This window comes from Salmo salar, chromosome ssa28 (genome assembly GCF_905237065.1).
Source record: "Salmo salar chromosome ssa28, Ssal_v3.1, whole genome shotgun sequence".
In the NCBI taxonomy this organism is placed as follows: Eukaryota; Metazoa; Chordata; class Actinopteri; order Salmoniformes; family Salmonidae; genus Salmo; species Salmo salar.
Genome location: NC_059469.1, coordinates 16,716,096 through 16,743,261, shown reverse-complemented (window position 1 = coordinate 16,743,261; position 27,166 = coordinate 16,716,096). Strand labels below are relative to the sequence as shown.

Genomic DNA, 27,166 nt, shown 5'->3' with positions numbered 1-27,166 from the left:
CAGACAGTGATGGATAACTAGCAATTAAAGTGGCCCTGACCTAGCTGGTTTTATGATGGTTTTATGTCTCTGTAATACAGGCAATAAAAGTCTAAAACTGTTACAGCAGCAGCATCTGTTCTCACTTTTCAGTCTCTCTTGAGGTGTGAGAGTTTAGGACTCAGTGCTTTGGCAAGAGTTGTATAGGTTCCAATGCAATGTAGTTCTCAGCCCTGTGTGTCCATTTTGGCTGCCCTTTGAAAACCAAGATGAGGATTTTAACCGGTCAACTATTTTCTGAAGAGAATGGCTTAGGCTAGGCCTCGTTGTTTTTCATTTTATTTCTTCCTAAACAATTGATGGTTGTGTGCTATGACATCCTGATACTCTTACAGATGCATGGCCACTGCTCACAGGAAGGTGACTTCTCAGCCAATAACAGTACCAGATGTGCAGGCGTTTGTTCCAAGGCAGCACTAACAAACATAATCTAGGCCTGAAATGACATAACCTTTCTTTCCATGTGTACTATATACTTTCGAGTTAGACAGGTTTGTATTTATCCTTGGCTAGGCATTCAGACTTTAGTCTTCTAGCTAGGTATTTACATGACAATGTGCCCTAGGCTTGTAGAATGTAGGTAAATAATGCAAGTGACTTCAATGGCTGATTTCTCTGAACAGGGGAACCCCCCCTCCCCCACCAGATTCATAGTGAAGACATTACAAAGGATGAAGAAGCAATGGGTGTACTCCAAGCAGCAGCTCCATACTAGTCATCATAGAGAACTGATGCTGTATACTGGTTGTTGCGGTGGGATTGGCGTGGGGGCGTCCGTGGGTGGCTTTTGATCATTTTATTGGATTCCTCATGTCTTACTCATTGTTATGAAGATTTATGGCCCAAATCCGATGTTATGTGTTATATTTATTGAAGATTATATGAATCGTATAAAATAAAGGGCCAATTTGGGTGCTTAAAATTATATTTCAACAAAGTAATGTTTCAGGAATGCTCATTTTTATCTGTTTCTAACTACAAAAACAATTTCAGAACAATCTGAGATGGTGGGGGACATGGAATGACCCTACTGTATGTTATATGGTACGCTGTGTTATTTGGAAGGTGGGGGTCATGGAATGACCCTACTGTATGTTATATGGTACGCTGTGTTATTGGAATGGTGGGGGACTCTCAGTTCCATTCAAATATAGTTTGTTGAGTTATCAGGGAATGTAGCTATGCTTCAGTGGATGGACACACTCACACACACTGGCTAAAGAACTCACTGGGCTCTGTATTTAGATGCTACACACAGACAGTGAGAGTTAATGTAGTTAACCAATTAAGAGTGGTGATGTAGGCCCACACTGGCTCACTGTCCAATGGGCTAACTTTAAATCTGTAAGGTGTTCTTCAATGTTGGTCCTATGCACCCATAGGGTGTGCACTGTGCAGGCTTTTGTGCTATCCCAGTTAACAAACCTATAGCCTTCTAGCCTATGAAGTGCGTGGTAATTTGAATTCATGCGGACCAGAACAAAAGCCCTGTAGCTTTCCAGGGTTGAAGAGCGAGGAGTGCTGTAACGCTCCTATTAGGGGGTCATCGGTACTGTAGGGGCTCGGTTCCACCAGCTGTATTGTGTCGGTGACCCTGCCCTGTGTGAGGGCGCTAACAGTAGGCTGCTGTGTGTTCAACTAGGGAACCGTTAGCTACAACTTGGAGTAGAGCGCCTCACTGCATCGCTCAGTGAACTGGGATAAACTGATTGGCCCCTGCCGTGTCATTGGTTGGCTGGCCTGCACGGAATGGCCTGGCCCAGGAAGGAAGGTTCTGGGCTGGATGATGAGTTCACTCTCACACTACTGTTCATGCACTGTGACTGCACACAAACATGAACACACACATGCACTGAGTACCTCCTCTGCTTCTCTTCTTAAGCAGATACAGATATCTGTTTCCCTGCCCAGTCTGCTGTCGCCTGAGGTGATCTGGCTGACCTAGAAAGCACCTTTTTATAATGCTGCGCTGAACATGACTTTGTGCTAAAGAGGCTTTCAGGGCTCGTTTCCACAGACCCACTCAGTGCTGCCTGGTCAAGCAGTCAATCTATTGTTGTCAGTGTGAGACTCCTTGCAGGGGGTGAGGGAGTTCACAGTCGCAAGCTACTGTCTGTCAGAGAGTGGCTGCAAGCAATGAAATGTTTCTGTGGGGAATGGGAACTCTCCCATAGGGTTGTTTTTGTCTAGTCTTTTGTGTCTCCCCCTCTGTCTCTTTCTTAATTTCTCTGAATTCTTTCAGTCTCCTTTTCTCTCCCCTACTTGGCGTTCACAATTTTCTCAGGCTGTAGTTTTCTGATCATTTGTCACACTGCTGCCATCGTGCACCAGTTATTGTTTAAGAAACGACAATGTGCATAAATAAAGGTTAAAGGAAATTAACCTCTAACTACGATTGTGACAATACCAGTAGCCTAAATCCAAGCTTTTAAATTAAATATATATATTTTTCCATGGCAACAAAAAAAACATGAAGCAGACCAAAAATCTTTTTCAAATATTGTGTGCTATAGCTTGGAAAATAAACACATGTGACTGGGCGACAGTATTGTTTTTGGTTCCCCGAAAATGCAAATTCACTATTTACACGCAGAAGTGTTACATATTGCCTGCACATAGGCAAGGAATCAGAAAGATCAGCACTGGACTTGTTTGTATTTATGTTGCTGTCAGTCAAATAAATTCTCAGAGAAGGCTCGTCTAGCCTGACTGCCATAGTCTTCACATTAAACAATGGGGAGGAACCAGAAATATCAGTTTTTAGACTACTGGAAATCTTTGTAGTTTCATTTCAATAAAATCAACCTACCCTATTGGGAAACCTCAGAGAATGCTCAACTTCCGTGACTGCTTAGTTCACTTGCCCCAGGCAATAGAGCAACCCTTTGTCAATCCCTGCTTCTAAGTATCGTGATACTGGTATCTTCTCTTCTACATCTAACCCAATCTCTCGCTCTTCTCCTCCCACAGTAGCCCTTTTATTCCCAGGATGGAGGAGATTGTTGTAGCCGGGATATCGGGCCGGCTTCCTGAGTCTAACAACCTCGAGGAATTCTGGGAGAACCTCTTCAATGGGGTTGACATGGTAACAGAAGATGACCGAAGGTGGAAGCCAGGTGAGCCCCCGTGACCTTTCCATGACCTGGATGTGATTATGACCCATAAACATCAGACATGTTGTTGCTGTTTTTATTTGATTCTTTGCACTCTGAAAGGACTCACAACAAGCTTTGAAAATCTGACTGACATACAAGCTACCTTGCATCAGAGTGTAATCTACACCGTAAATTGATGAGTAGCTCGTATCATAAATTGGGTTGCAGATTTGAACCAAAACATACATTGTAGATGTAATGGCTGTCTTCGTGAAGAGAGGACCAAGGCGCAGCGGGTTGCGTGCTCATCATTATATTTATTTTAAATAAAGACTGTGAACACGGAAAAACAAAGAAACCACGACAGGAAACAGTTTAGCAGGCTATACACATAACAGCAGTGCTAAAGACAACTACCCACAATTAACAAACAAAACACATCCCTATATATAGGACTCTCAATCAAAGGCAACTACAAACACCTGCCTTCAATTGAGAGTCCACCCAATTACCTAACATAGAAATACTAAACTAGAAAGAACATAACCCGGAAATAATAAATCAAACACCCTTCTAAACAAACCACCACCCCAAACCACATAAAACAAATACCCTCTGCCACGTCCTGACCAAACTACAATCACATATAACCCCTATACTGGTCAGGATGTGACAGTAGACCAATATTTAATTCTAACATCTGCCATAAATGATGTGGGTGCACTGCATAGTCATGGAATGTTACATCAACCACATGATAGGAAATACCTCCCTTCCCTTGACCAAAGACCTGCTTAGCTGTACCTTTCTTTTGCATCACCATCAATGTGGGCAGGTTAATGAGTAGAATGCTGAATGCTTCCTCCAGTCTTTACTGGCCCATTTGTCAGATAGATAGAGATATATATTAATTACTCAGCAAAAAAATAAATGTTAATTACTGAGCAGAAAAATAAATGTTTCTTTTTCAGGACCCTGTCCTTCAAAGATAATTTGTAAAAATCCAAATAACTTCACAGATCTTCATTGTAAAGGGTAAACACTGTTTCCCATGCTTGGTCAATGAACCATAAACAGTTAAGGAACATGCACCTGTGGAATGGTCGTTAAGACACTAACAGCTTACATGCATACGGTAGGCAATTAAGGTCACAGTTATGAAAACTTAGGACACTAAAGAGGCCTTTCTACTGACTCTGAAAAACACCAAAAGAAAGATGCCCAGGGTCCCTGCTCATCTGCGTGAACATGCCTTAGGCATGCTGCAAGGAGGCATGAGGACTGCAAATGTGGCCAGGGCAATAAATTGCAATGTCTGTACTGTGAGACGCCTAAGACAGCGCTACAGGGAGACAGGACGGACAGCTGCACAGGATCGGTACATCCAAACATCAGACCTGCGAGACAGGTACAGGATGGCAACAACAACTGCCCGAGTTACACCAGGAACGCACAATCCCTCCATCAGTGCTCAGACTGTCCGCAATTGGCTGAGAGAGGCTGGACTGAGGGCTTGTAGGCCTGTTGTAAGGCAGGGCCTCACTGGCAACAACGTCGCCTATGGGCACAAACCCACCATCGCTGGACCAGACAGAACTGGCAAAAAGTGCTCTTTTTGAGGAATTGCAGCTTTGTCTCACCAGGGGTGAGGGTCGTATTCGCGTTTATCGTCGAAGGAATGAGGGTTACACTGAGGCCTGTACTCTAGAGCGGGATCAATTTTTGGAGGTGGAGGGTCCGTCATGGTCTGGGGCGGTGTGTGGGGTGGGGGCTGTGTTGATGCCGCCATCTTGCCACCATGCCACCACCTTCCTTATGTTGAGTTGCCGCCCCCCCCCCCCCTCATTTGCCCTCAGAACAGCCTCAATTCATCGGGGGCATGTACTCTACAGGGTGTCAAAAGGGTTCCACAGGGATGCTGGCAAATGTTGAGTCTAATGCTTCCCCACAGTTGTCAAGTTGGCTAGATGTCCTTTGGTTGGTGGACCAGGAAACTGTTGAGCATGGAAAAACCCAGCAGCGTTGCAGTTCTTGACATAAACCAGTGCGCCTGGAACCTACTTCCATACCCCTTTCAAAGGCACTTCAATCTTTTGTCTTGCCCATTCACCCTCTGAATAGCACACATACACAATCCATGTATCAACTGTCTCGAGGCTTAAAAATCCTTCTTAAACTTGTCTCCTCCCCTTCATCTACGCTGATTTTGAAGTGGATTTAACAAGTAACATCAATAGGGGATCATAGCTTTCACATTGATTCATCTTGTCATGGAAAGAGCAGGTGTTCTTCATGTTTTCTATACTCTGTGTATCATTTTTGATTATGTGAGCTAAACAAAAAATATATAACATCTTAAAATATATATATATTTTTTATAACTAATGTTCTTGTCCCCACTACAACAAAAACATACTTAAATACTTGTAATATTGTCAGTTTATTTGAAATACTGTAGAATTCCATTCATTCCTATGGAGGACTGCTCCTACTATGGAGTGCCAATAGGCTGACCGGTGGCTTCAAAGCCTCTCAATGGCCGATACATAGCATCAGCAATCCAGATGCTACACATATCATTAATCACTACCCAGTAACCCACATGAACCCAAATGAGTGCTGGTCGCCGTTAGCTGTACGACGAGCCTCTGACGTGTAAGAGTTGCTCTGTAGTCGCTGAAGGTGTCATGTCAGTCTGCTCTGCGCTGCTCTGCTTGCCGTTGCTTTTCACCACCTGGCTGAGGAGCTGGGCTGTTGGCACTGCTACTCCTTGGCTTGTCTTGCTTAGCTTCTCTCTCTCCTTCCTCTTTATTTCTCCTACTCGTTCTGGCTCTAATTCACTCCGTTTTGTTTTCTTGCTCGGTCTCTCTTTCTGCTTTTCTCCTCCATATTTTTCTTCTTAGCCCCGTCTCACCTTCCTAGCTGTCTCTCTCTCTCTTACTCCCTCGTTTGCTTGGTTTCTCTCTCTCCTCTGTTTCCTCTCTGTGAATAGCACCTCTCATCAGTCAGTGCCTGGCAACCAGCTAAAGCTCGCATTCATGTACTAAAAGGCTCCGGGCGAACGGCGCCCCTAAGACCACACACCACAGGAGAGGTGGGAAAAGCAGGGATAGAGGGAGGGAGGGAGGAGAGAAAAGGAATGGCGAAAAGAAGAGGGGAAGGGGATAGGAAAGGAAAGGCCCTTGTCTGCATAAAATTACTGAGAGGAAGGAATAGTCCTGCTTTAGGTTGTGTGTAAAATGATTACATAAATGAATATGTTCACTATTACATTCATGGGGAAATTATTCAGGTTATCCAGTCAGTCAGCGACTACAGGTAGAACACACGCTGTCTGGGGAAACCCAGTTATCCGCTTATTTATCCCTCAATGCATGTGTCATTCCCAGGTCTGTACGGTCTTCCAAAGAGGAACGGCAAGCTGAAGGACATCAGCCGGTTCGATGCAGCGTTCTTCGGGGTCCACCCCAAACAGGCCCACACCATGGACCCCCAGCTACGCCTCATGCTGGAGATCGGCTACGAAGCCATTGTCGACGGAGGTGAGGAGAGGGGTGATGAGGGGTGGATGGATGAGTAGATTTTATTTGGGAAAACTGTGTAAAGATACCAAGTCAAATGTATTTGTTTATTTGGATCCCAATTAGCTGTTCCTATCACAACAGCTACTCTTCCTGTCGTCCACACATTAGTTAGATTACCCACATGTCACGAAGTTAATGTTTTAACGTTTATAGACCTGTGTGTGTGTGAGATTCATTGGTGTAATGTGTGTGCAGGTCTGAATCCGACGGAGCTGCGTGGCAGCAGGACAGGCGTCTACATCGGCGTGAGCGGCTCGGAGGCGGGCGAGGCCTTCAGCAGAGACCCTGAGGAGTTGCTAGGATACAGCATGACGGGCTGCCAGCGTGCCATGTTCGCAAACCGACTCTCCTATTTCTTTGACTTCAACGGTATGATCTCATCTAACACGGCAGTGGGTTCTCTCAAGCAGTTTTGTCACATGGTATCAATTGTCTTAATCTAGCCCTAACTCTACAGTCTCCTGTGTTTTTGTCTCCTCTCTCTGTCCCTCCAGGCCCCAGCACAGCCATCGACACCGCCTGCTCCTCCAGCCTACTGGCTCTGGAGAATGCCTTCAACGCCATTCGCCACGGCCACTGTGATGCCGCCCTGGTGGGCGGGGTCAACCTGCTGCTCAAGCCAAACACCTCTGTGCAGTTCATGAAGCTGGGCATGCTCAGTCCGGAAGGAACCTGCAAGTCCTTTGACTCCTCAGGTAAGAGGGGGAGAGACCTGGTTCGTGTTCAGAAAATCGCAATGTACAGAACTAAATGTTGAAGATAAATGCTGAAAGCACACCCACATACAGCTGCAATATTTCCTGGTCCGACCCTGAAACCACATTAACGTTACTTCCTGGTGCGCTCCTCTCTGTGTTCCCCCAGGAAACGGGTACTGCCGTTCGGAGGCTGCGGTGGCGGTACTGTTGACCAGACGTTCCATGGCTAAGAGGGTATACGCCACGATACTCAACGCTGGTAACAACACTGACGGATACAAGGAGCAGGGTGAGCCAACACCCCATTTATATAACACAGCACGGAGGGTACCTGCCCTGTCTGGAATGAAACCCTAGGCATAGCCCCTATCCCCAAGGCACTGAGGCAGACCTCACAAACCCTAGGATTGTTTCCTGGTCTGATATCTCCTACCCCTTAACTTTCCCCAGATCTATAAGGATTTGATGACTGTAAGCAACATGGTTATATTTCTGTACAACCCTCTGGTAGGTTACGTACGACGTCCACTATATTTCTCACCCCCAACGTGTGGCCTGGCTTACGTAAGTGTCCTGTCCTGTAAATGCCAAGCAGTAGCCCAGTAGAAACTTTATTTTTGTGGAGAAACAATTGCATTTCCCATAATGTCTTTTGGCCTATTGCCCAATAGGTTGTGAGGCCTCACTGACCCACTATGACTCAACTCTTGAAGAAATAACACCACTTTTGAAGACTCTAATCAATGTAACAGGCCCGCTACACTAGACTCGTAACTTAGATCTAACGTGAGATGCTCCTATTCATGGAAACGAAGCCTGGGCGTACTCGGCATGGCTCCATGAGAGGCTTGTGTTACTCAGCGTGAAATTACACTCTGGTTCTATTTTCAAGAATTTGACGCGTGACTCACGCCCGAGAAACACTTGATAAATGAGTGGCTTTGCTCACGCTGGCAAAAAGTTCCACGTTGAGTGTGGCAGCTAAAAACCTAGTGTTTTCCTGACGCCCCAGTGTAACTCCCCTGTCATCTGTGTTTGTGGTGTAATCTAGCTAATGCCCGGCCAGTGCCAGCTCCAACTCTTTTTGAAATATAGACCTATTAATGTGGTGTAATCGACACACACACACACACACTCTAACCTTTCCCCCAATCCCTCCTCACACACTTAGCACTGCAGGCATGTGTTTATATGCGACCAAGCTGAAGAGGGGACAGATTCTCCGGAGTGGAACACACACACGCTTTCAGCATTTTAGGATGTTCAATACCACACTTCGCTCCCATGCCCCTCTGCTCTGCCCAATTTGTCTGTCTTTGTCACACACCACAATAAACACACTCCCAGACTGGTGATCCAGTCACAGCATACCAGCCTGCAGTATTTACCAGTCAATTTGAAGTGGATGACTAAGGTACAAGGGCACCATGAGCTAATGGCCCCGTAAACAGTGACATAGCTCTTAGCCGCTCCGGGGTGACGTTTCCCAAGGTACAGATCTAGGATCAGTTTTCCCTCCATCCCCCCTAGCATTTACCATTAGTGTGGAAAATGCTAAACTGACTCGAGATCAGCGTCCAGGGACAACCTTACCCTTCACCGCTCTTAGCCACTCGTGGTACTGCACGTCGGTGACATTTGTTATACCAAATTACCTAAAAGTCCTCTGAATGGCTACAAAATAGTTGTTTTAAATGAAGTCATGTATTGATTGGTGTGTTCTTCCCAGGTGTGACGTTCCCCTCAGGTGAGATGCAGCAGCGGCTGGTACGTTCTCTCTACCAGGAGGTCAACATCACACCTGACCAGGTGGAGTACATCGAGGCCCACGGCACCGGGACCAAGGTGAACACACACACACACACACACCTATCTATATACACACACACAACACTTGATTCATTGTTGTTGGATCATATCACCACCACACCCAGTAACGTAATGTTCTGTGGAAGGTGTTCTGTCACATTCCTCCGCCTGATACATCTGGTTCCCTCAGTATTTGTTTCCCCTGGTGACTTCCGTCTTTTCTCCTCCCAGGTCGGTGACCCGCAGGAAGTGAATGGCATTGTCAGTGTGTTCTGTCATTCAAAGCGTGACCCACTGCTCATTGGCTCCACCAAGTCCAACATGGGCCATCCAGAGCCTGCCTCTGGCCTGGCTGCGCTGGCCAAGGTAAGAACTGGAATGGTCTGGGCTACCTCTGTACAGGACAAAAGTGTTCTGAAGTCCCAATATGTGCAGGCAAGCCCAGCACTAACACACTTTTCTTTCCATCTCTCTCCTCCCCCTCCATATTTTATATTTTTCTCCCGGTCACTCTCTCCCTCTCTCCCAGGTTGTGTTGTCTCTGGAGCGAGGTGTGTGGGCTCCCAACATCCACTATAACAGCCCCAACACCGACATACCTGCCCTTAGTGACGGCCGCCTCCGCGTCGTCAACGAGCCCATACCAGTCCGCGGCGGCATCGTTGGCATCAACTCTTTCGGATTTGGCGGCTCTAACGTTCACGTGATCCTCCGCCCCCCTGGTTTCAACACACCAAAAAGCTTTAAAGTGCCCCCCAAGACCCCCTCTGTGTCCTCTCAAGTACCCAGGCTCCTCCAGGCCTGCGGCCGCACAGAGGAGGCTGTCTCCGCCCTCCTCAGCAAGGGGAAGGAACACTCGGGCGACGACAACTTCCTGTGTCTGCTGAACGAGGTGTCCGGGGTACCCACGGCCGGGATGCCCTACAGGGGCTACACTCTGATTGGCTCCAAGGATGATGTCACAGAGGTGCAGAAGACTGAGGCCACGCCCAGACCGTTGTGGTACATCTGCTCAGGTAAGAGAGAGGAGTTTCTCCAAGCCTCAGCCTAATGGTTAATGTTAGGATTGGGGGCAGGTTCATGTGATCAGGATATGTGGTTAAGGGTAACTTCTACCTCGAATGATGAAAGCAGTGGTTTAGGAGAAAGGTGTGTGTGTGTTAACACTTGTGTATCTCTCAGGTATGGGCACCCAATGGGGTGGGATGGGCCGCAGTCTGATGCAGCTGCCAGAGTTCAGGGAGTCCATCTTGCGTTCGGACGTAGCATTGAAGGACACGGGGATGTGTGTGTCCAGTCTGCTCATGGAGGCAGACGAGAGCACCTTCGAGGACACCGTCCAAGCCTTCGTAGGCCTTGCCGCCATACAGGTACAGCAGAGCAGCCATCTTAACTAAGGGCAAATCACCATTTTTTTTGAGGGTAGGACACCATTTTAACTAAGATTGGGGGGCACTGAAACCAAAAGGCTATGGAAATAGGACTGTATTGTCCGTTATTTGCACAGACAAAAAGCACACAATGCCTCTGACATATCAAAGGCAATCATGAAGATGACCATTTAAGATGGTCCTGTATGGCTCCGTTGGTAGAGCATGTGTAGAAATGTATCCGCGCATGACTGTAAGTCGCTTGGGATAAAAGCGTCTGCTAAAAGGCATATCATATTTATATTATTGTAGCATGCTCATAAAAGTAACCTCTGTCTGTCCCCCTCTCAGATCGCCCAGATTGACCTGCTCCAGAAGCTGGGTCTGCAGCCGGACGGCATTGTGGGCCACAGTGTGGGAGAGCTGGCCTGTGGCTACGCAGACGGATCCCTCAGTCACAGTGAGGCTATCCTGGCAGCCTACTGGAGAGGGAGGTCCATCAAGGAGGCTAACCTGCCCCCCGGGGGCATGGCTGCAGTCGGTAAGGACCAAAAAGAGAGGGTGTTTGTTTTGAATTGCCACCCGGTACTCTGCCCTGCACCTTAGACTGTTGCCCTATGTACATACAGCCATTGAACACTGGTTGCTTTAATCATGTTTCCATTTCACCCACTTTATATGTATATACTGTATTCTAGCCATGGCTCAGCTTATGTAACTTTTTGTATTTATAACTGTTCATCTTTATTGCTAGGTATTACTGCACTGTTGGATCTAGACACTCAAGCATTTTTCTGCACCTGAGATAACATCTGTGTATCCACCAATAAACTTTGATTTGGATTAATTTGTGTTGTGCTCGCTGATCTACTTTTTTCTCTCCTCACTCTCTCACTCTCTCACTCTCTCTCAGGACTGACATGGGCAGAGTGTAAGGCTCAGTGTCCTCAGGGTGTGGTTCCAGCCTGTCACAATGCTGAAGACACCGTCACCATCTCTGGCCCTGCGGTAAACACATTTTTGGTTCAAATCCTTGCATCTATCAATAGCTTTATGCGCTATTTTTAAATACCCTTTTTTTTTTTATACTAAACTATTTAGACCAATTCTGTCTGTAAGCTACATTTTTGTCCTGTAAAAGCCTGAAACTGACACGGTGCTCTTCTGTATGCAGGAGGCAGTGAGTAAGTTTGTAGCAGAGCTGAAGGAGAGTGGTGTGTTTGCCAAGGAGGTTCGTAGTGCTGGTGTAGCCTTCCATTCTTACTACATGGCTTCCATTGCTCCCGCCCTGCTGGCTGCTCTCAAGAAGGTAAGACAACGTTTATGACTGTGTGGCTCAGTCCAAAAACCTAACTTAAAAAATTCAATTCAGAAAGGGAATTGAAACTAAATGCATGAATTGAAAAAACAGACTGCTTTCCGCCTGTCTGGGAATTGAATTTCAAGTCACCTGCCAAATATACTGAATCCCCATCTCCACTCTCTTTTGTAGGTGATCAAGGAGCCGAAGCAGAGGTCTGCCAGGTGGATCAGCACATCTATCCCCCAGAAGGACTGGGACAGCTCGCTGGCTCTGTACTCCTCAGCAGATTACCATTGTAATAACCTGGTCAGCCCTGTCCTCTTCCAGGAGGGCCTCAGCCTGGTGCCTGATAATGCTGTGGTGGTGGAGATAGCACCACACGCTCTGCTGCAGGTTAGTATACACACAATGTACAAACACACACAAACATAGGATGGCCTGATAAGGCTGTGACAATTTTCTCCTCTCAAAAACACACACACACACACCAACGTCTGACAAAAATGCAGCATATTTGTCATCATTACTGTGTGAAACCTTGCTCTGTCTCCCCCTGCAGGCGATCCTGAAGCGTAGCCTGAAGCCCACGTGTTCCATCCTGCCCCTGATGAGGAGAGGCCACGCCAACAACCTGGAGTTCTTCCTCTCTCACATCGGCAAGGTCTACATGAACGGGTCAGTACCTGCTGCTGACACGCCACGCCTCTGATATCATCATTATGCAACTGATTCTATTCTCAACCTACTTTAGCTTAAACACACAGCTTTAACTGGTGTTGTGCATATTATTTTTGGCCTTCACACCTTACTTTGCCATTCTTTTACTCTTATAAACTCTGTTAGCCCCTAGTACAAGCTAAAACATGCATGTCAAAAAGCTATATTTGGGTCAGATGTCTCAATACCAAGCATCTCTCCTTTGTGTCCAGGATCAACGTGGACAGTAAGCAGCTGTACCCGCCCGTGGAGTACCCGGTGCCCGTGGGCACCCCGCTGATCTCCCCCCTGGTGCAGTGGGACCACTCCCAGACCTGGGACGTACCCAAGGCTGAGGACTTCCCTGCTGGTTCTGGAGGGTCCACCTCAGCTACCATCTATAACATTGGTGAGAGACATACAGTACCGGTCAAACGTTTGGACACACCTACTCATTCAAGGGTTTTTCTTTATTTTTACTATTTTCTACATTGTAGAATAATAGTGACGACATCAAAACTATGAAATAACACATATGGAATCATGCGGAAACCAAAGAAGTGTTAAACAAATCAAAATATCTTTGAGATTCTTCAATGTAGCCACACTTTGCCTTGGTGACAGCTTTGCACACTCTTGGCACACCGATACAGAATACACACACCCACACAGACAATAACGTAGTTGATCTCCTCTCCCCCCAGACATGAACCCAGAGTCTCCAGACTACTATATGATTGGCCACTGCATCGACGGGCGTGTCCTGTACCCGGCGACGGGTTATCTGGTACTGGCCTGGAGGACCCTGACGAGGAGCCTCGGCATTGTCATGGAAACCACCCCTGTCACCTTCGAGGACGTCACCATCCACAGGGCCACCATCTTACCCAAGACCGGTGAGGGAGGGACGGATGGTGAAGGGAGGGGAAGAGTTTGATCGTTGGTTGTCTGTCGCCTCAAGGGTGTCTGTTTGGGTTGTCAGTCTTTTACTGTGGTACATTTATGACCTTTCTTCAATGTGCTTTGTCTCGCTCCCTTTTCTCTCTTACTCCTTCCCCTCTTCTCGCTGTCAGGGTCAGTCCAGTTGGAGGTGCGTCTCATGCGTGCCACCAGTCGGTTTGAGGTCTCTGAGAACGGCAACCTGGCTGTCAGTGGTACGCATGCTTTATACTCTCCTATAAGCATCCGAGATAAATGTTTGATATGTAAAGGATTGTTTCTATGTGCTCTGTTGCATGGTAATAGCTAGTGTATATAGACTCATTCAATCTGTTACATATTATAAACTGAGCCCTGAATGCTGATTGGCTGACAGCCGTGGTATATCAGACTGTACCATGGGTATGGCTATTTATTTTTACTGTTCTAATTACATTGGTAACCAGTTTATAATAGCAATAAGGCACCTCGGGGGTTTGTGGGATATTGCCAATATACCACGGCTAAGGGCTGTGTCCAGAACAGAACAGCTCTTAGCCGTGGTATATTGGCCATTTACCACACCCCCTCTGGCCTTATTGCTTAAATAGCAACTAGTGTATACAACCATTCAAGGTCTATGACATAGTAATACATACTATAAACTCTACACGCTTTCTCCTTGGTCCTCCTCAGTCAGTCACCTATCCCATACTTCTCTCTGTCTGTGCAGGCAAGGTGAGCATTCTGGAGGACGCTGCTCTGGACTCATTCCACTCTGAGATTGGTAAGCCTGTCACCGGGGACAATGGTGACCCCAAACTGCGCCTGACAGCCCACGACATCTACAAGGAGCTCCGTCTCCGTGGTTATGACTACGGCAAGACATTCCAGGGCATCCTGGAGTCCAACAATGCAGGTGTGTGTGAGGAAAAAGTTAAACCATTGTGAACCTCTTTATGAAGTAGCCTACTTAATACTGGGTAGCAACTAAGGTGGCTAGTTGTAGATTGTACTATAAGTTATTTTCCTCAGTTATTGGTTGACTGGTTTCCCTCTGACCCTGCTCTATCCTTGTCTCTGGCTGTAGGTGACAGTGGGAAGCTGCAGTGGACGGGTAACTGGGTGACCTTCCTGGACACCATGCTGCAGATGATCGTGGTTGGCCTATCAGGACGCAGCCTTCGCCTGCCAACGCGGATCCGCTCTGTGTGTGTCGACCCCACCGTCCACCAGGAGAGGGTCACTGAATACGGAGAGGGTAACAAAGGTATAGAAATAAAACATGTACACAGGCCCACTACAAACACACACACTAATCACTTAAGGATGCCGTTACATTTCTTTAAAACTGTTTTTCTACCTTCTCTCCATCACCTAGCCGTGGTCGTCCACGTCAACCGTTGCCTTGACAACATCGTTGCGGGCGGAGTGCAGATCTGTGGTCTCCACGCCACGGTGGCACCGCGTCGCCAACAGCAACAGAGCCCGCCCACCCTGGAGGAGTTTTTGTTTGTGCCCTACCTAGAGACAGAATGCCTGTCAGCCAATGAGAAGCTGGGAGACCAGCTCAAGAACTGCAAAGGTTAGAGTTCATGTTTGTTGGCTACCTTTATCATCCAAACAGTGGGAAGTCATTTTTGCTTTCAGATTCAATGTTTAAAATCACAGTTAACGTTTTTTAATAATAGGTAGCAATCTCTTTGTATTCTCTCTTTCTACAACAGTCTCACGACAATGTAAACAGAGAAATTGCAAATCTGATGTCAAAGGCAGATCTTACTTCACATTTTGTTAGTCTAAAAAAGCCATAGTACTAAATTGATTACCCTCTGTCTGACCCTTGGTTCATGCATCTCTCCAGGTCTGATCCACAAGCTGCAGAAGAAGCTGGCTCCTCAGGGCGTTAAGCTCTCCATCCCTGGTCTAGAGGGGGTGTCTGATCCTGCTGTCCCCAGCCCTGAGTCCGCTGAGCCTGGCTTGCTGCGGCTGCTGTCCCTGCTTTGTGGTCTAGAGCTGAACGGGAACCTGCGGTCAGAGCTGGAGCAGACTGTTGAGAAGGAGAGGGATTGTCTCCTCCAGGACCCCCTGCTACATGGCCTACTGGATGGCCCAGCCCTCAGACACTGTTTGGACACAGCCCTGGAGAACACTACCCCCGGGAAGATCAAAGTCCTGGAGGTGAGAACAAAGATGTGATACAGCAGTGGTCATGAGCGCGCTCTCTCTCTCTCTCTCTCTCGCCCTCCTCTCTCTAACCCCTGCTCTGTCTCGCCCCACCTTAGGCCCTCTCCAACGACGGCCATCTCTTCTCCCGAGCCGTGCCCCTCCTTAACATCCAGCCCATGCTCCGCCTCGACTACGTCGCCACTGCCACTACCCTCGACCTCCTGACCCCCCACCAGACCACCCTGGATGCCATGGGGGTCACCTCAGCCCAGTGGGACCCCCAGCAGGGCCCTGTGCCCGGGGGTGCGGTCGGTGGGGCCGACCTGGTGGTGTGTAACCACGCCTGGGGTCCCCTGGGGGCCGGGGCTGAGGTGGTGGTGGGGAACCTGGCCTCGGGGGCCAAGGAGGGGGGCTTTGTGATGCTCCACACCCTGCTGAAGGGAGAGACGCTGGGGGAGATGGTGGCATTCCTCACCTCCAAGGACAGCCAGAACAACCAGCAGAGACTGCTCTCCCAGGTCAGTTACACTGCAGTGGAAAACTGATACCCAGATGAATCCTTAGCCCCCAGCTTCCCTTCAGATATTAAAGCAGGGCCACACGTTACGCTATTAGCTTCAGTCAGTGTTTAGTGAGTGAGGATGCATAAACTGGCCATACATATAGTCTCATTTGTGACAACATTTTATTACCTATGATGTCTAATCCTGTTATTGTTCTCTTCTCTAGACTGAGTGGGAGAAAGCCTTCTCTGATGCGTCTCTCAACTTGGTGGCTGTCAGGAAGTCATTTTATGGCTCTGCCTTATTCCTGTGTCGCCGTCGGTTACCCAGCAAACTGCCCATCTTCCTGCCTGTGGACAGCATGGACTACCAGTGGGTGGACACACTCAAGGTGAGGGAAATGTCTGTGTCTCTGTGTTAATAACTCCTTAATAAGTGCTTATAAGCCCTAATAACTCTCTCTCCCCCCCCCCCAGGCGACGTTGGCTGAGCCCTCAGACTCTCCGGTCTGGCTGACTGCTACCCAGGGCCACTCTGGGGTGGTGGGCATGGTCAACTGTCTACGCCAGGAGCCCGGGGGCAGCCGCATACGGTGAGACTAAAGCCTGGTCTGAAAAAAAAACCTTGGCCCCTCTTCCCCTTGACACTTGATCTGAAAGGATTGGATTGGTAGTAGCATTTTAAAAGCACAGGTGTGTGTGTGTGTGTGTGTGTATATATTATAAAAGTAATTGATAGGCTGTGAATCATACAGTGAGTCAGACTAATGCTGTACTTCTCTCTTCTCTCTCTCCAGGTGTGCATTTGTGTCCAACCTGTGTGAGTCTTCTGCGGCGCCCACCCTGCAGCCTGCCCATAATTCCATGCGGTCTGTGCTGGAGGGAGACCTGTGTATGAACGTGTTCAGGGATGGACACTGGGGAGTGTTCAGACACCAGCTCATCTCTCAGGGTACGACAACCACACCACCATCTGCCCTCTCTCTTGTTCTTGCTCAAGCGAGATCTCAAAAGTTACACCCAATGAGAAATCTTGAGAGAACTTTCACACGTTCAGTCATTGCATAGGAGCTTGATAAAATTGCAGTGGAAAAAAAGTGCTTCCCTAATGATAAACGCTAAAATAGCTGATAGTCACAGACTAGCCCTAGGCTCAAGAATATGCTGATTTAAAACGTTCATCTTGGACAATAATGGATTCCTAATCTTCTGTTGATCATGCTACAAAGCTTAATACCTCTCTCGCTCTCCCTTTCTCGCTCTCTCCTCAGATCTGAGTGAGGAGTTGACCGAGCAGGCTTACGTTAACGTGTTGACCCGTGGTGACCTCTCCTCGCTGCGTTGGATCGCCTCGCCCCTCCGCCATTTTGTGGCGAGCAGCCCCCATGTGCAGCTGTGTCGCGTCTACTACAGCTCCCTCAACTTCAGAGACATCATGCTGGCCACCGGGAAACTGCCACCGGACGCCATCCCAGGTAAAGAACGCACACATACATACACACATACACACACACACACACACACACACACACACACACACAGAGATGCATACAGACATGTCCTCTAGGAAACTGCCTCTGAGGCTATACCAGTAATGAACACTCATGCTCTCTCTCTCTTTTACTTACACACATCTGATTTCCCTCTGTAGGCGACCTGGCCCTACAGCAGTGCATGTTGGGTATGGAGTTCTCGGGTCGTGACCCCAGCGGTCGGCGTGTGATGGGGCTGCTGCCTGCTAAAGGCCTGGCCACCTGTGTTGACGCTGACACGCGCTTCCTCTGGGACATCCCAGATGGCTGGTAAAACAATGCGACTACCCCCAAATCACACCCTATTCCCTACATTATGTAGTGCATTTGAGTAAAAGTGCTGGTCTACGATCAGTTTTGCCTTTCAAAATAATAATGAATAAAAGGGGGGAACTGATCCTAGATCAGCATTCCTATACTTTGTGAATACAGGCCCAGAGCCACAAACGACCTCGTAGGGAGACACTGTTTTGGGATCTTGACTAACAGACTGAGGGGTATGTCCACTCAGGGGCGTACTACAAACCAGGATCAATGAGTTAGCCGGCTAACTTTTATAAACAATCAGAAATAACTATTAAAGCTGAACTTATTTATGTGTGTTTGGTTGTTGTCAATTAGACCATGCCCATTTCAAGTGTATACTTCGGGGGGGAAAAGTTATTTCTGTAAGTTAGATCCTGCTTTGCAGTATTCCCCTTTGTTGACGTCTATCTTTATGACTTAGTTATTGTTGTAAGTAACTTATGTTCTCTCTCTCTCTAGGACCCTGGAGCAGGCAGCGTCGGTGCCGGTGGTCTATGCCACAGCCTACTATTCCCTGGTGGTCCGAGGCAGGCTCCGCCCAGGGGAGAGTGTTCTCATCCACTCAGGGTCAGGGGGCGTCGGCCAGGCTGCCATCGCCATTGCACTCAGCCAGCGCTGTAGGGTCTTCACTACGGTTGGTGAGTACCAGAGACCTGTAGGTACACACACACACACACACACTTGGCCTGTTAATGTCAGAATTGTCAGTGCATTTAGCCATAGATGTAACCCGTGTTTTGTGTTGTCTCAGGTTCAGCAGAGAAGCGTGCCTACCTACAGGAGCGTTTCCCCCAGCTCACCTCTGAGTCCTTTGCCAACTCTAGAGACGCCACCTTCGAACAGCACGTCCTGCTAAACACACAGGGAAAAGGTCAGACGCACTTTAAATATCAGCTCCGATCCAAACTTGCCTCACTCAAACACACGAAACATGCCAACTATCCAACATGATACGCCTCTCACACTCACTCACATGTTCTTGTGTATCCTGTCTGTAGGAGTGGATATGGTGTTGAACTCCCTGGCTGAGGAGAAGCTTCAGGCCAGTCTTCGCTGTCTGGCTCGACACGGACGCTTCCTGGAGATCGGCAAATACGACCTGTCCAACAACTCCCCTCTGGGTCAGTACACAGCACTGCAACTGCTCTCCGTGGCAGCCATTTTGTGTCCGACTCACTGTGCCGCTGCAGCTGATTCTAATGTCTGACACGAGTCCCTGTTTCCCTCAGGTATGGCTCTCTTCCTGAAGAACGTGGCGTTCCACGGGATCCTATTGGACGCCCTGTTTGAGGAGGGGAACAGGGAGTGGGAGGAGGTGTCCCAGCTGCTGAAGCGGGGCATTGAGGGAGGTGTAGTCAAGCCACTGAGGACTACGGTGTTTGAGAGAGACCAGGTGGAGGAGGCTTTCAGATACATGGCCCAGGGAAAACACATCGGCAAAGTCCTGCTGCAGGTCACTTACTCAACAACTCCCCTTCTTTCATATTCATTCACTCTTTATTTTTCTCCCTCACAAAGCACAGCTTTTATTATTTCCTCAACTCTCTCTTTTAGACCGGTCCATCATTTATTATAACACTGTTATTACCACTTATTATACTCTTGATACATGCCGGTTTATTACAGTCCACTCGGTGTGTGTTGGGTCTGACGTGGTGGCAGGTAGCCTAGCGGTTAAGAGCGTTGGGCAACTAACCGAAAGCTTGCTGGTTGAAAAATCTAGGCAAGGCACCTAACCTCTAATTGTCTGCTAAAATGTAATTGTGTGTCTCTAGGTGCGTTCAGAGGAGAAGGGTGGTGGTACTCAGGCGGTGGGCTCGCCCCTCTCCCTCCCCGCCATCTGCCGTACCTTCTGCCCTGCTTCCCACTCTTACATCATCACCGGGGGACTGGGCGGCTTCGGCTTGGAGCTCGCTCATTGGCTGACGGAGAGAGGCGCCCGCAAACTGGTGCTCACCTCCAGATCGGGCATCCGCAACGGTAAGAGACAAGAACTCAGAACTTTGACTTGTACTTGCACATTTTTACATGTGCTGTATTGTAGCACACCAGCAAAGCCATTGTGTTCTTACATTAGCTGCACACTTGTTGTTTGTGACAGTCCAGTCACTTTTGTTAATGTCGGTTCACGTTGCTAGGTTACCAGGCGAAGCGCGTGCGTGAGTGGCAGGGGATGGGTGTACAGGTGCTGGTGTCCACCAGTGATGTCAGCACCCTGGAGGGGGGCGGAGCGACTCATCAACGAGGCCTGCAGGCTGGGGCCTGTGGGAGGAGTCTTCCACCTCGCCATGGTAATTCCCCCCCCCCCCCCAACCTGTACACGGTTGCTTTTTGTTTTCACACGTCCCCCTCTCAACTCACATACCTCACCTGTCCCCCTCTCAACTCGCATACCTCACCTGTCTTTTTCTCCTGTCTGTATGTACCAGGTGTTGAAGGATGGCATGCTGGAGAATCTGACTCCTCAGCTGTTCCTGGATGTCAACAAACCCAAATACAACGGAACCCTCCACCTGGACAGGTTAGATGATACACACAGGCATAGCAGTTAGCCTGGAGATCACTCCACCTGGTGCTTCTGTAGTTCTGCTGAGATTTACCAGTCTTTCCATTACAAGGATCTGTCAGTATCCAATGTTTTGAAGGAATGGAAAATCCAAAAGCAGTCTGAGGTAATCAAAGGTTTCCTTCCTCTCTCCCTCTTTCTCAGGGTGACCAGGAAGCTGTGTCCAGACCTCTGCTACTTTGTAGCCTTCTCCTCTGTGAGCTGCGGCCGCGGCAACGCCGGCCAGAGTAACTACGGTTACGCCAATTCCGCCATGGAGCGCGTGTGCGAGCAGCGACGCCACGATGGCCTGCCCGGATTGGCCGTCCAGTGGGGCGCCATCGGCGACGTGGGCGTTGTCCTGGAGACCATGGGCGGTAACGACGTGGTGGTGGGCGGGACTCTCCCGCAGCGCATCACTTCCTGTCTGGAGGTGCTGGACCGCTTCCTGTGCGAGCGGCGTCCGGTGATGTCGAGCTTCGTGCTGGCAGAGAGGAGCGTGGTGAAGAGCAATGGAACAGGACAGAGAGACCTGGTGGAGGCTGTCGCTCATATACTGGGTAGACCCCTCATCACCCATACACCTCCATATCACTAACCCTATAACAAACCCCAGACAGTAACCTGAGGGGTGTACTAGAAAGCAGGATCAAGGAGTACGCCAGCTAACCTTGAATAGTTTAAAATGAGCATGATCTAATTGACTGAACAACAAAAACACATTTGTATGTCAGTTTAGCTTTCTTGATGAAGCAGAAGCAGGTTTTTTTCCTGGTTGTTTATCCAAGGTAACTGGCTCACTCCTACAACGTGCTTTGTGGTAGATCTCCCTAGTGGAGGCTGTGGCTCACATACTGGGTCAGACTACAGGAAGATGTAACCAGCTCTAGATTCTTCCTGAAGTTACCCCATCACAGCTGATGGGTGGGCTGCTGTTGTGTTTTATATCAATAGAGTTGAAGCTGGTTTGGGTGTTTTCATTCCCTGTCCCCTCTAACCTTTTCAGGTGTGCGTGACGTCAGCAGCCTAAACGCTGACGCCTCATTGGCTGATCTGGGTCTGGACTCTCTGATGGGCGTGGAGGTGCGTCAGACACTGGAGCGCGATTATGACATCGTCATGGCAATGAGGGAGATCCGACAGCTCACCATCAACAAGCTCCGAGAGCTGTCCAGGCAACCGGTGGGAACAACAGGTGTGTACACAAACACTGTAAGCAATAATGACTTTGTATAGTTAGGAAGCGTGTGTGTCATGGACTTATGTGTTCTCTCTCTTTCTCTTTCTTTCTTTCTTTCTCTCTTTCTCTCCTTTCTTTCTTTCTCTCTTTCTTTCTTTCTTTCTCTTTCTTTCTCTCTTTCTCTTTCTTTCTCTCTTTCTCTTTCTTTCTCTCTTTCTCTTTCTTTCTCTCTTTCTCTTTCTTTCTTCTTTCTCTTTCTCTCTCTCTCTCTTTCCCTCTCTCTCTCCAGAGTCCTGTCAGTCTCCAGTGAAGAAGGGAGGAGTGCATTCTCTGTTGGAGTCGGACCTCAGTTTGATGCTGGTCAACCCAGACGGTCCCACGGTCTCACGTCTCAATGAGGTGCAGAGTGCTGAGCGCCCGCTGTTCCTGGTCCACCCTATAGAGGGCTCCATCGCTGCCTTCCACACACTCACCGCCAAGCTCAGTGTGCCCTGCTACGGCCTGCAGTGCACTAAAGGTACACACACGGGAACACACACGGGAACAAACACACACACACACAGGAACAAACAAACACACACACATACACACAGGAACAAACACACACACAGGAACAATCAAACACACACACAGGAACAAACAAACAAACACACACACGCACACACACGCACACACAGGAACAAACACACACAGGAACACACACACACACACACACACACACAGGAACAAACACACACAGGAACAAACTCCCTCCTCTCTCTCTCTTGCAATCATACTGATACAGTCCCACTCTCTCTCTCTAAAGTTGTGAACTTTCTCTTAATGACTGAAACTGTCTCCCCCCCATCTCTCTAGCTGCTCCTTTGGACAGTATACAGTCTCTGGCTACATACTATGTGGAGTGTATACGTCAGGTAAAAAAGATACTAACAGCTTCATTTGTATTTATATATTTACATACGTGATAGATAATTACAGTGATTTTATAAATAATGGTCTGTGCTTATGTTTTATTTGTGTAGGTGCAATCGGAGGGTCCGTACCGGATTGCCGGCTACTCCTTTGGGGCCTGCGTGGCGTTTGAGATGTGTTCTCAGCTGCAGGCCCAGGGTAGAACTGTAGATTACCTCTTCCTCTTTGACGGATCACACTCCTACGTCGCCGCTTACACACAGGTGAGACCTTATGCAGGCATATTGATACTCACACACACCGGTGATACGCATGTGTCTGTACATACTGACATACACACACACACACACACACACACAGATGAGAGGTTACGCAGGAATGCACATGTACTCTGACACATACACACATCCTCGTACTCAGTTCCTTCACAGTGAACTCCACTTGAAAAGAGTCAGTCATCTCATAAACTCAGAACTAACCGTGGGGTCTTGTGTAGCATTAACCTGATGTTTGTATTCTATTTGCCTTTCAGAGCTACAAATCCAAGCTGACCCCTGGTAAAGAGTCTGAGGCAGAGACTGAAGCACTGTGTGCTTTCATCCAGCAGTTCACTGGCATAGAGTACAACAAGGTACCACACTTTACAACAGCAGATAATGGCCTGTACTCATACTGTACTCACTGGCTATGGCATAATATTAAACTTACATACTTGAGACTGGTTCAATGTATAATTCTCACATTTCTTGTTGTGCCTCTACCTCTCCTCTCTCTGTCCAGTTGTTGGAGACCCTGCTCCCTCTGTCTGATCTGAAGGCCCGTGTCAACATGGCGGTGGACCTCATCACCTCCAGCCATAAGAACGTCAGTAAAGACTCCCTGCGATTCGCCGCCGCCACCTTCTACTACAAACTCAAGGCTGCCGACGGTTATGTACCGGCAACCAAATACCACGGCAACGTCACTCTGCTCCGCGCCAAGGCCAGCAGCGACTACGGAGACAACCTGGGGGCTGACTACAAACTGAGCGAGGTGGGTATACACAAACACACACGCATGAACACGCGCGCACGCACACACTGCTATAATAACAGGCTTTGTTCCTCTTCAGGTGTGTGATGGTAAGGTGTCGGTCCACGTCATCGAGGGAGACCACCGCAGCTTCCTAGAAGGAGAGGGGGTGGAGTCTATTAGTAGCATCATCCATAGCTCATTGGCCGAGCCACGCGTCAGTGCCCGGGAGGGTTAGACCAGTCCCGCCCTTCCCAGCCCTCTCCCCCAGTAGCACCAACTTCTGCTATCCCCAAGCCTAAACCCCATTGGGCAATACATATAATGGACGCAACCCCCAACCTATCAAAGCTTTTAGCTCGCTGCCACAGGGTATGTTCGCATGGGAACAAACAATGTGCTGTATTTTTGTGCTCTACCAATAAGGTCCTCACTCTCTTTTTATTTGTAATTTAAAAAAATCTTGTCTCTTTATCATGTTTGGAATGGTAGAATAAAGTTAGATGCTCAACTCGGTACTGGTAATCAACCCTGCTACAACTGGAAATGTGCTGGCTCAACCCTATAGCTAGCCTAGCATGTGAGCTTGGCTGTGTTGCCAACTGACTGTAGCCTAGCCCTAGATAACCTACCTAGCTGTTGTGTTATGATACTGCTCAACCCACCAGTCTGCTAAAGGGTGTTTCGTGAACTTGGTAATAAAGGTTGTGTGTGTGTGTGTGTGGACTCGGACCCTCTACCTATGCACATGCGTGCATGTTTTATCTCATGCCAAACCCTAGCAGTGCCCTAATGATGCAGACTATTCCACGTGTACATAGCCTCCTGTCTAACACCTGTTCAAGCTCTGTACCTGTTACCAAGTGACATTGGCTTAGGAGGAAACCATTGTTACATGGCTGTCTTTGTTTTGGGGTTTTGTATAAAAGGGTTTGTTTACCAGCATTGGTCATAAGTTATGATCCCTATTTTTGTTGATTTCAAAGTTGTTTGCAGTGACTGTTTGTAGTATTGTTACACTGATCTTAAGGTAGGTTCACACAGAGAAATGTATTAGACTTCCCAACGTGAGAACTAAAGGGGTTACTGTAGCAACACGCGGGAAAATGGCTAAAAATATCTGACTGACACCGTATTTGATTAAGTTAATAACTTTTTAACTATTCAGCTGTTTACTGGAAATAAGACTCCCTGTATCTTTCCATTTAAGAACTGAAATACTTTTTGAAAACAACAGTATTCTTCTGGGTTTAGATCTGGGTGTGTTGCCTTTCCTGTGTGAGTACACCTTTTTAAGAGGACTGATTGGATATCTACAGGTCACATTTCTATGATCTTGGCTTCTTTGACAAAAAAGTAATTTAAATTGCTGCTGTTTTAAAAATGCATGCTGTTCTATGTAACTGGCTACAATGGATTACTAATCATACAATTAACCTTTGTTTTTAATTTCCTTCAATGTTCCTTCAAAATGTTCTAACATTCCTGAAATATTGTTACATAAGACTAATGTTTTGAATATTACTGCTGTCCACATGCAATGCTTCAAAATGCTTTGGTACGTGTTTGAAAGGAAATAGAGCAATGAAACATCACTTGTATGGCACTACCCAAATACTGTTATGTGAAATCTATGGTGTTCAGGAGGGCACAATGGAGTAAAAGGCTTTGCAAACTAAAATGAGGCTTCTTTATTGGATAGATTCAGCTCGTACCTTCCTGTTCCGAACATTTTCTCCCATTTCGTGCCCACTGAATACCATCCGATTCACTGTCTCACTGAAAAAGTAGTAGTTGGTCCAAGCTTCCATTTTGTTTGATGTCACGTCAGAATGCCGGTGCCGTTGGGTGTGGAATCATTGACCTGAAGAACGGCCTTGTTGTTGAGGAGTAGGTAGAATTTACCTCTAACCACTGGTCCAGGAACATATATTTTACTGTCCGCCTAATGGTTCATGTTTGGACTGTGGGCAGGATAATCTGATCCTAGATCTGTGGTTTACGAGGCAACTTTCTACCTTCAGCTGTTTTTTGACTCCCATGACCTTTGCTGACCCCTGAAGTTCCTTCAAGATCAGGGGTCCAATCGCAGAATGCAACAGACTGACCTGACCTCTGAGACTTCTAATCAGGTCTATGAAGAGTCAGGTGGCTTTAATTTGAGCATGGTGATTGGCTGCAGTAAAAAGGAGGGAATTGACAGTGTGCTTTTTTTTGTAGTTTGTTTTTCCCAGTATTTATTGTATTAGTCCAAATAAAGAGCGATCACTAACATCCTGCCTCAGTGTCTGTCTGGTTTCTATGTAAACTTATTGAGGGAACTACAACAGGTCCTGATAGTTCTCTGCAAGTGGTCTCCTTAGCTTATTCAACTGTCCATAATCTTCAGGCAATCATAAAATACTCCTGGCCTTTCACACCTTCATGTTAATCCCTGTATGTAACTGACCATACATTCCTTATGCAATCAGACATACTGTATCTCCAAATGGTAATGTGTTTGTGTCATATAGAAGGTACCAGTAGAAAGCCCCACAGCAGCCAGCTATAAGGACCATCTGTCACACTACATTCAGTAGGTCATAGGTCTTTCTCTGCCTTTGAAGTTAGTATGGCCGCTTCGCCAGAGGGTGTGTTCCTTTGAGGTTCAGTACAGATGCTGTGAGTGAGAGTGATAAGATGTATGCACACGACTGTTAGTTGCTTTGGATTAAAATGCCATTTATTGTCATTATACAAACATTAGGATCACCTTTCTAATAGTGAGTTGCACCTCCCCTCCCCCTTGTTGTGTCAAGTTGGCTACCACACCCTGTTCAAATGCACTTACATTTTTTTGTCTTGTCCATTCATCCTCTGAGTGGCACACACACACATTCCCCCTTCATCTAGACTGATTTGAAGAAGATTTAATAAATGGGATCAAAGCTTTCACCTGGATTCACCTGGTCAGTCTGTCATGGGAAGAGGAGGTGTTCTTAATGTTTTGTACAGTCAGTGAATAGTATACTGGAGATGCATTGACCTTTCAGTCCACCGGGGGGGCTATCTAGCGCTCAGACATACTGTACTACTTTTGACCAGGGCCTGGTCAAATGTAGTGCACTATGTAGGGAATATGGTGCAATTTGGGACGCACTCCTACGACTGGGAAACTCATAGTGGAGCAACACGTTGTTCCTCAGATAATGACCACAGCCTTGGATGTTCAGACTGTTTTACGATGCAGAGTGAGAGAGGATTCTGCATATGCCCTCACTGGCCTCTGTTGGTGTTCATAATCTAAATAAAGTCAATGAACTGTCCTATCCTGTGACAGGTGGAATTTAACATGACGCGTGTGCATTAATAATCCCTCATTTCAGTACCTGGTCCAGACATCCTCGTAGGTGACAGAATAAGACAAAAATGTATCATTTCAGAGCTTCAGAAGAAAAGTCTTGCAGAGGAGCACAGTAATTCTATCCACGGCCACAGAGTTGAAGTAAGGACGAGTT

The 27,166-nt window shown here is 47.6% G+C and overlaps 1 protein-coding gene across 1 annotated transcript in view; it reads left to right on the top strand.

The window, feature by feature from the left end:
- LOC106589612 (fatty acid synthase-like) overlaps positions 1–25,948 on the top strand; it is a 30,354-nt gene extending 4,406 nt beyond the window's left edge. Inside the window, 43 exon segments of the mRNA XM_014179802.2 lie at positions 3,010–3,155; positions 6,524–6,676; positions 6,914–7,087; positions 7,213–7,413; positions 7,583–7,705; positions 9,146–9,261; positions 9,457–9,591; positions 9,755–10,241; positions 10,408–10,595; positions 10,947–11,136; positions 11,509–11,603; positions 11,770–11,904; positions 12,088–12,291; positions 12,458–12,573; positions 12,828–13,003; positions 13,299–13,490; positions 13,668–13,748; positions 14,246–14,431; positions 14,603–14,782; positions 14,894–15,097; positions 15,377–15,693; positions 15,798–16,199; positions 16,411–16,575; positions 16,661–16,776; positions 16,981–17,135; positions 17,455–17,658; positions 17,835–17,985; positions 18,481–18,659; positions 18,773–18,892; positions 19,020–19,142; positions 19,251–19,474; positions 19,797–20,001; positions 20,160–20,242; positions 20,244–20,312; positions 20,451–20,542; positions 20,732–21,126; positions 21,573–21,761; positions 22,036–22,263; positions 22,602–22,660; positions 22,769–22,921; positions 23,191–23,289; positions 23,439–23,690; positions 23,770–25,948. Of these exon segments, the coding sequence (XP_014035277.2) occupies positions 3,029–3,155; positions 6,524–6,676; positions 6,914–7,087; positions 7,213–7,413; positions 7,583–7,705; positions 9,146–9,261; positions 9,457–9,591; positions 9,755–10,241; positions 10,408–10,595; positions 10,947–11,136; positions 11,509–11,603; positions 11,770–11,904; positions 12,088–12,291; positions 12,458–12,573; positions 12,828–13,003; positions 13,299–13,490; positions 13,668–13,748; positions 14,246–14,431; positions 14,603–14,782; positions 14,894–15,097; positions 15,377–15,693; positions 15,798–16,199; positions 16,411–16,575; positions 16,661–16,776; positions 16,981–17,135; positions 17,455–17,658; positions 17,835–17,985; positions 18,481–18,659; positions 18,773–18,892; positions 19,020–19,142; positions 19,251–19,474; positions 19,797–20,001; positions 20,160–20,242; positions 20,244–20,312; positions 20,451–20,542; positions 20,732–21,126; positions 21,573–21,761; positions 22,036–22,263; positions 22,602–22,660; positions 22,769–22,921; positions 23,191–23,289; positions 23,439–23,690; positions 23,770–23,907 (7,581 nt within the window). The 5' untranslated portion in view covers positions 3,010–3,028 and the 3' untranslated portion in view covers positions 23,908–25,948.
- The last annotated feature ends 1,218 nt before the right edge of the window (positions 25,949–27,166 follow it).